The sequence below is a fragment of the Nycticebus coucang genome, chromosome 10 (assembly GCF_027406575.1).
Source record: "Nycticebus coucang isolate mNycCou1 chromosome 10, mNycCou1.pri, whole genome shotgun sequence".
In the NCBI taxonomy this organism is placed as follows: domain Eukaryota; kingdom Metazoa; phylum Chordata; class Mammalia; order Primates; family Lorisidae; genus Nycticebus; species Nycticebus coucang.
In genome coordinates, this window is record NC_069789.1 from 105,454,311 (window position 1) to 105,467,200 (window position 12,890).

General features: G+C 52.9%; 1 protein-coding gene across 1 annotated transcript; it reads left to right on the top strand.

Moving 5' to 3' along the window:
• The first annotated feature begins 296 nt into the window (after positions 1-296).
• ENTREP3 (endosomal transmembrane epsin interactor 3) lies at positions 297-7,033 on the top strand. Its single transcript, XM_053605119.1, has 12 exons — positions 297-580; positions 777-833; positions 1,032-1,142; positions 1,248-1,367; positions 1,500-1,607; positions 2,122-2,294; positions 3,279-3,378; positions 3,693-3,762; positions 3,989-4,534; positions 5,745-5,813; positions 5,921-6,174; positions 6,276-7,033. Exons 1-12 carry the CDS (start codon positions 359-361, stop codon positions 6,447-6,449), a joined length of 2,004 nt encoding a protein of 667 aa, XP_053461094.1. The 5' UTR covers positions 297-358; the 3' UTR covers positions 6,450-7,033.
• The last annotated feature ends 5,857 nt before the right edge of the window (positions 7,034-12,890 follow it).

A 12,890-nucleotide genomic window follows, 5' to 3' on the forward strand; every position in this document is an offset into this window, starting at 1 on the left:
CTTCCCCGGCTCGGACCGTCGTTCTCTCCTCACTCCTGGACCAGCCCTTCTCGGCGCTCCTGTCCCCAGGGAGATGCGATGAGCCGGCGTTCCCGCGTCCTCGTCGCCGCCCCGGGCACGGTGCCCCCCCGGTACCTGCAGCCAGGAGCCAGCACCCCGCGCTCGCTGCGTGACGCCCCTCGCTCCGGCCCCGCCCCAGCTGGCAGCCCTGGGCCAGGCCCCAGGGGACCCAGCCTTGGGGTGGGCTCTAGAGCGAGGAGGGTGGAGAGGAGAAAGGACGGGGCCCTGGTCGTCTCTGAGATGCTCTCAAGTGCCAGGGGGTGCCGAGCCAGGGGCGGGCAGCCGGGCGGCAGGCACGATGCCCTCGCCTAGCGACTCCAGCCGCTCTCTGACCAGCCGGCCCAGCACCCGGGGCCTTACCCACCTCCGCCTCCACCGACCCTGGCTGCAGGCCCTGCTCACGCTGGGGTTGGCGCAGGTGCTCCTGGGCATCCTGGTGGTCACCTTCAGCATGGTGGCCTCTTCCGTCACCAGCACTGAGAGCATCAAGAGGTCTTGCCCGTCTTGGGCTGGGTTTTCGGTGAGTTGGGTGCACAGTTGTTGGTTGGGGGAGGCTTCTGGGCCCCACCCCTCCACACCAGCCCCAAGTCCACATCCTTCCCTCTCGGTCTTCTCCTGGTCCTCTCCCTCCCTACAGGGCTGGGTGCATCCCGTGGTGAGGGGCTCACTCAGGTGCCTCCCCTGCCAGACTCAGCCTGTGTCCACTCTGTCCCCAGCTGGCGTTCTCCGGGGTAGTTGGCATTGTGTCCTGGAAGCGGCCATTTACTCTAGTGGTAGGTGCCAGAGTCCAGCATCCACTGAGAGGCAGGTGCCTAGAACCTGAGGGGATGTCCATATTTTGCTCAAGAAGCAAACTAGCCCTCCTTTTGATGCCAGCCGGACATGAAGTCCGTGGAGGAGGGAGGTCCCACCCATGGTAGAGGGGTACTCACGAGGGTCCCAGTTCTGAGTCTGTGCCCTGTTTCCCCCAGATCTCCTTCTTCTCCTTGCTTTCGGTGCTCTGTGTCATGCTTAGCATGGCTGGCTCTGTTCTCTCCTGTAAGAATGCTCAGTTGGCCCAAGACTTTCAAGAATGCTCCATGGTGAGATTTGAGGAGGGACAGCTGGAAGGAACTGGTGGTGGGAGGTGTACAAAACATCTAGGTTTGTTCTGACTTAGGTTGCCTCGCCCTCCCTGATTCCATCAGGATGGGAAGGTCTGTGTGTGCTGTCCCTCTGTTCCTCTACTCCGGCCCTGTCCAGACTCAGGGCAGGAACTGAAAGTTACCCCTAACGCCACCTGTGATGAAGCCCGAGGGGCCCTCAAGGTGAGCCTGCACCCCCAAACATCTTCCTGGTTCTCATCTATGTCTCCCTCCTGGGGTACCCACAGGCCCAGAATGAATATGTGGGACTTACCCCTCCCTTCACTCCCCTCCTCCTTTCCCTTCTCTTCCCAGAACCTGCTCTTCAGCGTCTGTGGACTCACCATCTGTGCTGCCATAATCTGTACCCTCTCTGCTATTGTCTGCTGCATCCAAATCTTCTCTCTGGACCTCATGCATACAGTGAGAGGGGAGCTGGGGCCAGAGCCAGGCAGGTGTGGTGGGGTACAGGGATGTGTGCTGGGCCTGGGGCTGAGGGAGCAGTGGCTATAGGTCTGGTTTCTGCCACACCAGGGCCTGTGGGTCATCTCCTGGATGTGCGTATCTACTAGAGGGATGTTTGGGGGCCAAAGGGATGGGGAGAAGGGTTGATGTGTACATGATGCCAGTCTGGGACCAAGAGAAGCAGGGTTAGAGAATAGGCCTGGATAATGGGGTGGAGTCCTAGATGCACAGGAGGATAAAGAGTGGACACTCTAGTGGAGACAGAACAGGTGGTGATTATGGGTGGGGGTGGGGCTGCAAAAAGGGTGAATTTCTGGGTGGGCAAGGCCAGAGCAAGAGGTCCAGGGTGGGGGTGGTGTTAAGGACAAGCTGGTTCTGGGTGAGGGATGGGCCAGAATGGGAGTTTCTTGAAGAGAAAATAATGTAGATAAGAGAGGAGTTGGGAGCCAAGGACCTGCTTGCTCCTCTGCAGCTGGCTCCTGAGCGCTCAGTCTCGGGCCCTCTGGGGCCTCTGGGCTGTGCGTCCTCGCCCCCAGCCCCTCTCCTGCACGCCATGCTGGATCTGGAGGAATTTGTACCACCTGTGCCACCACCACCCTACTATCCCCCAGAGTACACCTGCAGCTCAGAAACAGATGCACAGAGGTAAGGCCTGGTGGGGTCCTGCTGGGAGAACTAAGGAAGGGGCCCAAGGCTGGTGTAGTGGCTCACACCTGCAATCCCAGCACTCTAGGAGGCAGGGGCGAGTGGATTGCCTGAGCCCACGAGTTCAAGACCAGCCAAAGCTAGAGTGAGACCCCATCTCTAAATATAGCCAAGCATTGTGGGAGGTGCCTGTAGTCACAGCTACTTGGGAGGCTGAAGCAAGAGAATTGCTCAAGCCCAAGAGGTGGTGTTGCTGTGAGCCAAAGACTCCATGGCACTCTATCATGAAACTCTGTCTCAAAAAAAAAGAAGGCTCAGCAACTGTAGCTCAAGCGGCTAAGGCACCAGCAACATACACCTGAGCTGGCAGGTTCGAATCCAGCCCGGCCCTGCCAAACAACGATGACAACTACAACTAAAAAAAAAAAAAAAAAATAGCCAGGAGTTGTGGCGGGTAACTGTAGTCCCAGCTACTTGGGAGGCTGAGGCAAGAGAATCGCTTAAGCCCAGGAGTTGGAGAGTTGGAGGTTGCTGTGTGCTGTGATGCATGGCACTCTACCCAAGGCGAAGGCTTGAGGCTCTGTTTCAAAAATAATAAAAAAAAAAAAAAGGGAAGGGGCCCAGGGTGGCTAGGATCATTGGGGTGGGATTCTTTTTTTTTTTTTTGAGACAGAGCCTCAAGCTATCACCCTGGGTAGAGTGCTGTGGCATCACAGCTCACAGCAACCTCCAACTCCTGGGCTCAAGCGAGTCTCCTGCCTCTACCTCCCAAGTAGTTGGGACTACAGGTGCCCACCACAACGCCCAACTATTTTTTGGTTGTAGCTGTCATTGTTGTTTGGCGGGCTGGGCTGGATTCTAACTTGCCAGCTCAGTTGTATGTGGCTGGCGCCTTAGCTTCTTGGGCCACAGGTGCCGAGCCTGGGGTGGGATTCTTATGGAGCAGCATGTTTTCTCCCACTGACCTGCCCCTTGTCCTGTCAGCATCACATACAATGGCTCCATGGACAGCCCAGTGCCCTTGTACCCTGCTGATCGCCCCCCTTCTTATGAGGCCGTCATGGGGCTACGAGGAGACAGCCAGGTGAGGGCGTGGCTTGGCAAGGGCTGGGGAGCAGGCTAAATCCCAGACAGCTGAACAAGGTGTTGCTGGATAAAGATCACAGTAGTTGTGGCGCTCTCTGTAGTGCTAGTGCACACCATCTTCCTAGAGCCTGGTAAGGCAGGTGGGATGGGAGCTGTCATCTTTTGTACACATGTGGAAGCTAAGTCCCACATAAGTGACTTATTAAGAGTGACAAAGTTGATCTGGAATCTCTGTCTCCAGAGCTCTGTCCACACAGAGCGGGGGCCATGTCAGCGTGTAGGGCTGGACCTTGGTCCCTGTGTCTTCTGCAGGCCACCCTCTTTGACCCTCAGCTTCATGATGGCTCTTGCATCTGTGAACGAGTGGCCTCCATTGTAGATGGTGAGCAGAGCGTGGGGAGGGTGGGCAAGGGCTGACCTGGGCTGCCAGGGACAGTAGGCTGAGGGGTTGGTGAAAGAAGAGGAAGACAGGTTGAGTTGGTGGCTTTGGGGCAAACAAGGGTTGTGCTTCTTGGAGCCTTGGTCTTCCTCTGAGGTTAAGGCAGAGCAGCCCCAGAAGGCTGGGCAGTGCCAGACCAAGGCTGTTGCCACTTGTGCCCTGTCCACAGTGTCCATGGACAGTGGGTCTCTGGTGCTGTCGGCCATCGGCGACCTTCCTGGGGGCTCCAGCCCGTCAGAGGACTCTTGCCTGCTGGAGCTGCAGGGTTCAGTGCGCTCTGTTGACTACGTGCTCTTCCGCTCCATCCAGCGTAGCCGAGCAGGCTACTGCCTCAGCCTGGACTGTGGCCTGCGGGGCCCCTTTGAGGACAGCCCCCTGCCACGGCGGCCCCCACGGGCTGCCCGCTCCTATTCCTGTTCTGCCCCAGAGGCCCCACCCTCACTGGGTGTCCCTACTGCTGCCCGCAGCTGCCACCGGCTAGAGGGCTGGCCACCCTGGGTAGGACCCTGCTTCCCTGAGCTGAGGCGGCGGGTTCCCCGGGGAGGCAGCCGCCCACCTGGGGCCCCTCCCACCCGAGCCCCCACTCGCCGCTTCAGCGACAGCTCAGGTTCCCTCACTCCCCCGGGGCACCGGCCTCCTCATCCGGCTTCCCCACCACTGCTGCTGCTGCCACGGTCCCACAGCGACCCAGGCATCACCACCGCCAGCGATACGGGTAAGCCCCCTCCTCCGCACGCAGTTCAAAAGAGGCAGGCACTGGGAGTTGGAGGGTCAGTGATGCCCACATGGATTCGGGACACTGTTGAGGTCCCTGAGGAAGAATGGTAGGTAACCTTATTACTGGGGTAGACACTTCTTTAGTCCACACCACCTTGGGAGGGAACATCCATAGCTTAGTGGCTGAAAGGGGAGGAAGGATTTGTTTTCTAAAAGCTGTTGCATAGTTCCCAGCTTAGGCCAGTGACCTGTCCTCATGAAGCCTCAGTCTCTCATCTGAAGACTAATAAATAATAATGAAGAATAATAAATAATACTTCAACTGTAAGTCCTATAGGGTTGCTGAAAAGGGAGATAATGCAAGTATTTAATAAAAAGCTTAGCTGGAGCATTGGCTCACGCCTATTATCCTAGCACTCTAGGAGGAAGAGGCCGGTAAATTGCTTGAGTTTAGGCTCGGTGCCTGTGGCTGAAATGGCCCAGCCATATACACCTGAGCTGGTGGGTTTGAATCCAGCCTGGGCCTGCCAAACAACAATGACAGCTGCAACCAAAAAATTGCCGGGCGTTGTGGTGGGCACCTGTAATCCCAGCTACTTGGGAGGCGGAGGCAGGAGAATCGCTTGAGCCCAGGAATTGGAGGTTGCTGTGAGCTGTGACGTCACAGCACTCTATCCAGGGCGACAGCTTGAGGCTCTGTCTCACCAAAAAAAAAAAAAAAAGAAAAATTTTGAGTTTAGGAGTTTGAGACCAGCCTGAGCAAGAGTGAGACCCTGTCTCTAAAAATACCTGGGTATTGTAGCAGGCACCTATAGTCCCAGCTACTTGGAAGGCTGAGGCAAGGGGATTGCCTGAGCCCAAGAGTTTGAAGAGTTTGAGGTTGCTGTGAGCTATGACTCCATGGCACTTTACCCAGGGTGACAGAGTGTGACTCTGTCTCAAAAAAAAAGAAAGAAGCTTAGCATTGTTGCTGAAAGTGCTCTGATTACCATCAGCCAAGGACTGGGAGCATGCGGCAGGAAACAATGCCACCATAGCCTTGGACCACATAGTTACTGGCAGGCTTAGGCACAGATGGTGGCCCCTGACTGGGGATGGGGCGTGGGGGCCCTGAAACTTCTCTAGGCTTGAGTCTTCACAGGAGCACAGTGGATGGGCAGTGTGTCCCCAGAGCACTCCCACTCAGTCCCTTTCTCTCTTCTCTCCAGCTGACTTCAGGGACACTTATACCAAAGTGCTTGAGGAAGAAGCTGCTTCTGTTTCCTCTGCAGATACAGGTCAGGCATGTGGTTGGAGCCCAGGGCATGAGGGACAGGAGAGTGAAGCCCAGTTGGTGCTCTCTGCATCCCCATCCTAATCTCTTATCTGTCTTTTCTCTCTGCAGGGCTCTGCTCTGAAGCCTGCCTCTTCCGCCTAGCCCGCTGCCCTTCCCCCAAGTTACTCCGTGCCCATTCAGCTGAGAAACGGCGTCCTGTAGCCACCTTCCAGAAAGTTCCTCTGCCCTCAGGCCCTGCCCCTGCCCACTCCCTGGGGGACCTAAAAGGCAGCTGGCCAGGCCGGGGCCTGGTCACTCGTTTTCTCCAGATGTCCAGGAAGGCCCCAGACCCCAGTGGGTCTAGAACTCATGGACATAAGCAGGTAGGAGTTCAGGGAGCCAGGAAAGATTCTTGGGAAAGTCTGGAGTTTCTGGTTGGGCTATCTGATTCCCTCTCTTCTGTCTCTCTTCTGTCCCCTTTCAGGTGCCCCGGAGTCCGTGGGGCCGACCAGGCCGAGAGAGCCTCCACCTTCGCAGCTGTGGGGACCTGAGCTCCAGCTCTTCCTTGCGGCGTCTCCTGTCTAGCCGCCGGCTGGTGCGTGGTACCCGCCCTCACAGCCTCAGCCTCAATGGGGGCAGCAGGGAGACTGGGCTGTGACCTGGGCTGCTTGTCAATGCTGGGGCACCAGATACCAGCTGGTTGAGATTAGCACCTTCCAGTACCCCTTGCACTGGCTGGCACAAAAAGAAACCTGCTGCATACCCCAAAGTGTCCCTTTCCTTCTTACCTCTGGGGGCTCCTGATGCTTACCTCTGCCCCTCTGGACTAGGAGAGCTTTTGTCCTGTGCTGCATGAGTATTCAGGCTGTGGGAGGAGATACCCCTGCTTATAGCATTGGAGGAGGAAAATGATTAAACTCCTGCCCCCACTCCCACCCCCCACGGCATGAGAGTGGCCTTTTCTGATATGCAGGGGCACTATGGTCAGGAGAAAGGTATGGTCCCAGGTTGAATAAGTCCAAGGAATGTGTGCCTGAGTGGGGTGGCAAGGCAGGCATGAAGAGTCAGAAAACTCTGGGTAGCTCTTCGCTTTGGGTGGTCACCTCTAGCTGCATGACCTTGGGCAAGTTATTTAACCCCAACTGCCTGATTGATAAAACATTGTGAAAGTGAATGTTTATAAACCTCTTAAACTATGTAAGCCTTCAATAAATTTCAGTTTTCCCCTTCTATCTTGGATCATTCTTTGTCACTAATGAAATTTGTTTTGATGTTTCTTATATTTAAGAAAACTCCTTTAGGCTGGCACCTGTGGCTCAAGGAGTAGGGTGCCGGTCCCAAATGCCAGAGGTGGCAGGTTCAAACCTAGCCCCGGCCAAAAACCAGAAAAAAAAAAAAAAAAACTTATTAAGAAAACTCCTTTAGGGCAGCGCCTGTGGCTCAAGGAGTAGGGCGCTGGTCCCATATGCCAGAGGTGGCGGGTTCAAACCCAGCCCGGGCCAAAAACCACAAAAAAAAAAACAAAACAAGAAAACTCCTTTAAGGGTGGTGCCTGTGGCTCAAAGGGGTAGGGCGCCGGCCCCATATGCTGGAGGTGATGGATTCAAACCCAGCCCTGGCCAAAAAAAAAAACTGCAAATAAATAAAGAAAGAAAAAGAAAAAGAAAACTCCTTTAAGATACTATTTATAGGGCAGTGCCTGTGCTCAGTGGGTAGAGCACCAGCCCAATATACGGAGGGTGGGGGTTTGAACCTGGCCCGGCCAAACTACAACAAAAATAGCCAGACGTTGTGGCAGGCTCCCAGCTACTCAGGAGGCGGAGGCAAGAGAATCGCCTAAGCATAGGAGGTAGAGGTTGCTGTGAGCTGTGATGCCATAGCACTCTACTGAGGGCAATAAAGTGAGACTGTGTCTCAAAATAAAAAAAAGAAAGAAAAAGACACTATTTATAGGCAAGGTGCAGTGGCTCATGCCTGTGATCCCATCACTTGGGGAGGGTGAAATGGGAGAATCTCTTGAGCCAGGAGTTCAAGACCAGCCTGAGTAAGAGTGAGACCCAGTCTCTACTAAAAATAGAAAAATTAACTGAGTGTGGTGGTGGGCACCTCTAGTCCCAGCCACTCAGTAGGCTGAGGCAAGAGGATTGCTCAAGCCCAAGAGTTCGAGGTTGCTGTGAGCTATAATGCCACAGCACTCTACCCAGGCAACAAAGTGAGACTTCGTCTAGAAAAAAAAAAAAAGAATAAATTTAATGTCTTCCCATTGCTTTTAGAATACTCTCCAAATGCTCAGATACTACGGTCAGATACAACCTGGCCCACTCCCTGCTCCAACCAAACTGTCTTGTAGCACAAGGACCCCTGCTCCTGCTCTTTCCCAGGCACCACTCTACCCCCATGGCTAGTGCTTTCACCTAATTTAGTTCTTAGCTCTATGTTCACCTTCCCAGGGAGTACTCCACCCCAATCCCAGTTCTGTGGTTTGAGCACTTTATCTAAAATTATCTTGTTATGTGACTGTGTCCTCCCATAGAAGGTTGCATCTTACACACAGTAGGACCTAAACAAATACTCGTTAAGTTACTAAAGTGGCAGAGAGGGGCCTTGTAAAGTTTCAGGACCTTATGATTGGGCAGGCAACGTGGTGTCCAAGAGGATGGAGGGGCAATGCCCAGAGATGGCGTTGGGCCGCAAGGCTTCTTGAATAATTCACCATCATAACAACCCAGCCTCAGAAAGGGATGGGGCGCGGCTAGGACGACTAAATGAGGCAGGAGATTTGGAGAAGCTTGTAGAAGGATTCCCAAGGGGCAGTTTCCGGGACTGGATGTTCCCTAGCCGGGGGCTCCCTAAGGAGGAAGTGCAAGAACCGTGGGCTAGATCCAATCTGCCCATCCCCACTAGGAGTGAGCAGGCGGGAAAACGTCGAGGCGCATGCGCAGTGTTTGCCTTGCGCACTTTCCCCTCCGCGTAGACACTGAATACACTTGCGCCCCATCTGGGTCAGCAAGAGCGGTCCGTCCCTCGAAGGACCAATAAGATGTTGGAAAGGCCCTGAGTCCTGCTTTCTGACGAGTAGCGTTCGGTTTTCCGGAGTCCTTACTCCGCCCCGCCACGCCTGCCGGCAGCTTTTTCTGCGGCCCGGTCCCCGGCTTCGCCGGGTGGCCTTTCCTGGTCCCGCCCGCTTCTCTTAGCTGGCTGTGACGGGATTTCTCTTTGCCTCAGGTTGGCGCTGCTGTTTCGCTTCGCCGACGGTAGTCGAAATGAATCTTAGCTCTCAACCCGGCGTTTGCACGAAAGCTTTTATCATCTTCATTGCTTTAGTTGCAGTTTACTAAAGAAGAGGTGATAAGATCTTTACGTCCTTTTTCTTTCCACTTGATTTTTGAGAACTAGGTGTAAACGGTTATACAGTCCATGCCTTCTGCAGTCATTCGACAAACGTTCTCCGAGCGCGCGGAGAGCGGAAGGTGCTGTGCGGCGCACGGAATGCGGAGGGACTGGCGGACCCGGCGGACCCGGCAGGCGCTGTCTTCTGTGAGCTGGAGCTATAGCTGACATTAGCCATGTGTACAGTTAATTACAACAGTGATAAGAGATACGGAGGTGGGTGGCGCCTGTGGCTCAAAGAGTAGGGCGCCGGCCCCATATACCGGAGGTGGCGGGTTCAAACCCAACCCTGGCCATAAACTTCAATAAATAAATAAATAAATAAGAGCTATGGAAGTGTAAAGGCTATGACCTTGTGTTGCAGGAAGGGTGTGTGTGTGTGTGTGTGTGTGTGGAGAAGGGACTTTTCTGGGGCAGTGACATCTGAGCTGCATTCTGAAAGAATAAAACACTGACCAGGCTAAAGAGTTTTGGGTGCTGAGATTCTTATTCTTTTTTTTTCTTTGGGCCAGGGCTAGGTTTGAACCCTCCACCTCCAGCATATGGAGCCAGTGCCCTACTCCTTGAGCCACAGGCACCACTCTTTTGCTGGGATTCTGATGCAGACAGGTTGAAGAACCAGGGCTAGGCCACTGCAGGAAGTAACTGGATGATAGCCCCCCCTTCTGCGCTTGCCCCCTGTAGTCTGATTTCTACACAGCAGCCAAAGTGATCTTTCAAAAAATACAAGTCTGGCTCAGCGTCAGCGGCTAGGGTGCCAGCCACATACACAAGAGCTGGCGGGTTCAAATCCAGCCCGGGCCTGCCAAAGGACAATGACAGCTACAAGCGAAAAATAGCCAGGCATTGTGGTGGGCGCCTGTAGTCCCAGCTACTTGGGAGGCTATGGCAAGAGAATCGCTTGAGCCCAAGAGTTTGAGGTTGCTGTGAGCTGTGACTTCACAGCACTCTACCGAGGGCGACATAGACTGTCTCAAAAATAAAAAGAACAAGTTTGATCTTGTCACTTCCCTGCACCAAACAATGCAGTAAATTTCCATCTTAGTGGGCGGCACCTTGGCTCAGTGGGTAGGGCGCCAGCCTCATATACCAAGGGTGGTGGGTTCAAACCTGCCCAGGACAAACTGCAACAAAAAAATAGCCAGGCGTTGTGGAGGCTGAGGCAAGAGAATCGCCTAAGCCCAGGAGTTGGAGGTTGCTGTGAGCAGTGTGATGGGCACTCTACGGAGGGTGACAGACTAAGACTCTGTCTCTGCAAAAAAAAAAAAAAAAAAAATTTCATCTTAGAATAAAATTCAGAGGCCCTACTGAATCTAAATTTCTAAATTTAGCCTCTAATTTCTCCAAACCCACTCTTGAACAAAATTCCTCTCCCTTTGTTTCAGCTAGCCCTTCACTTTATTTTCCTTCATAGCCATCACTACTTGAGATCATCTGGAGGGGGGTTGTTTTTTATTTTTATTGTTTTTATTTTGGGGGGGACAGAGTCTCACTTTGTTGCCCCCTATAGAGTGCTTTGATGTCACAGCTCACAGCAACCTCAAACTCTTAGACTTAGCGACTCTCTTGCCCCAGCCTCCCAAGTAGCTGGCACTATGCCCAGCTGTTTTTAGAGAGGAGGTCTAGCTCTGGCTCATGCTGTTCTCAAACTTGGGAGTTTAGGCAATCTACCTGCCTTGGCCTCCCAGAATACTAGGATTACAAGCTGAGCCACTGCGCTTTTTTTTTTTTTTAAGTCAGTTTGAGTTTGTCGCCCTTGGTAGAGTGCCATGGCATCATAGCTCACAGTAACCTCTGTTGTACCCAGGAGTTCCACAAAGATCACACTGACAAGCCAAATTTACAGCAGAGTCCTTTTATTGAAGAGCTGGCTGGCGACAGCCTCATTGTCCCAACATGAGTTTTCTGAGAGCAGCCCCAAGTGCTTAAGGGGTCAGGTTTTTAAGTCTTGGTCTGCATCCTGGTTGGCACACAGGCTGTCCAGGTGCATTTGGGTGGGGGTAGGCAAACAAGTATTGCACAGAAGCAGAATTTTGTGGTTAGTTACTTATACATCATACATCTTTGTTTTAATATTTTCCTCTAAGGCAGCGCCTGTGGCTCAGGGGGTAGGGCGCTGGCCCCATATACTGAGGGTGGCGGGTTTGAACCTGGCCCTGGCCAAACTGCAACAGTAACAACAACAAAAATAGCCAGGCATTGTGGCAGGCACCTATAGTCCTGCCTCGGGAGGCTGAGGCAAGAGAATCGTCTAAGCTCAGTAGTTGGAGGTTGCTATGAGCTGTGATGCCATAGCACTCTACCGAGGGCAATAAAATGGGACTCTGTCTCTAAAAAATATATATATATTTTTTCCTCTTCCATCTTGGTTGCAGTACTTTTCCTCCATACATCTTTGTTTTACCTGGTATTGTCTAAAAGTCAGTCTGGGGACAGTTGGTTCATTTCCCAAGGAGTTAGCTAAGCAAGAAACTGGGAGTGAACTAGAAGCAAGAAATCAATTAGTACTTTGTCATTTATCTTGAAGGTGAACTAGACTTATTTCATTTCTTTTTCTTTTCTTTCTTTCTTTTTTTTTTTTTTTTTTTTGAGACAGCCTCAAGCTATCACCCTGGGTAGAGTGCTGTAACATCATAGCTCACAGCAACCTCTAACTCCTAGGCTCAAGCGAGTCTCCTACCTCCATCTCTCAAGTAGCTGGGACTACAGGCACCCGCCACAACGCCCGGACATTTTTTGGTTGTAGTTGTCATTGTTGTCGTTGTTTGGCAGGCCTGGGCTGGATTCGAACCCACCAACTCAAGTGTATGTGGCTGGCGCCTTAGCCGCTTAAGCCACAGGGGCCGAGTCTTCATTTCCTTTTCTTAAAGCTTGCAGTCTGGGGGCGGTGCCTGTGGCTCAGCGAGTAGGGCGCCAGACCCACATACCGAGGGTGGCAGGTTCAAACCCGGCCCCGGCCAAAAATGCAACAAAAAAATAGCCGGGCATTGTGGCGGGCACCTGTAGTCCCAGCTACTTGGGAGGCTGAGGCAGGAGAATCGCCTAAGCTCAGGAGTTGGAGGTTGCTGTGAGCTGTGTGATGCCATAAGCACTCTATCAAGGGCGATAGGGTGAGACTCTGTCTCTACAAAAAAAAAAAAAAAAAAAGCTTGCGGTCTGTAAATTTGCCAGGAGTTAGCTGGTATTTTTCCATTATAGCCTACGCCTAACACCTCAAACTTTTGGGCTCAAAGTGATTCTCTTGCCTTATCCTCCCTGGTAGCTAGGACTACAGGCACCCACCACAGCACCTGGCTATTTTTTTTTTTTTTTTTTTTTTTCAGTTTTGGCCAGGGCTGGGCTTGAACCCACCACCTCCAGCATATGGAACCAGCGCCCCACTCCTTTGAGCCACAGGCACTGCCCAACACCTGGCTATTTTTTAGAGACAGGGTCTCGCTCTTGCTCAGGCTGGTCTTGAAATCCTGAGCTCAGTCAATCCACCCACCTCAGCCTCCCACAGTGCTAAGATTGAGCCACCACAGCTGGCCATCTTTTAATTTTTTATTTATTTTTATTTTTTTTATTTTTTATTTTTTTGGTTTTGGCCGGGGCTAGGTTTGAACCCGCCACCTCCAGCATATGGGACTAGCGCCCTGCTCACTGAGCCACAGGCGCTGCCCTTTTAATTTTTTAAATAAGCCAGTTATGGGCTGGATAATAATTGGCT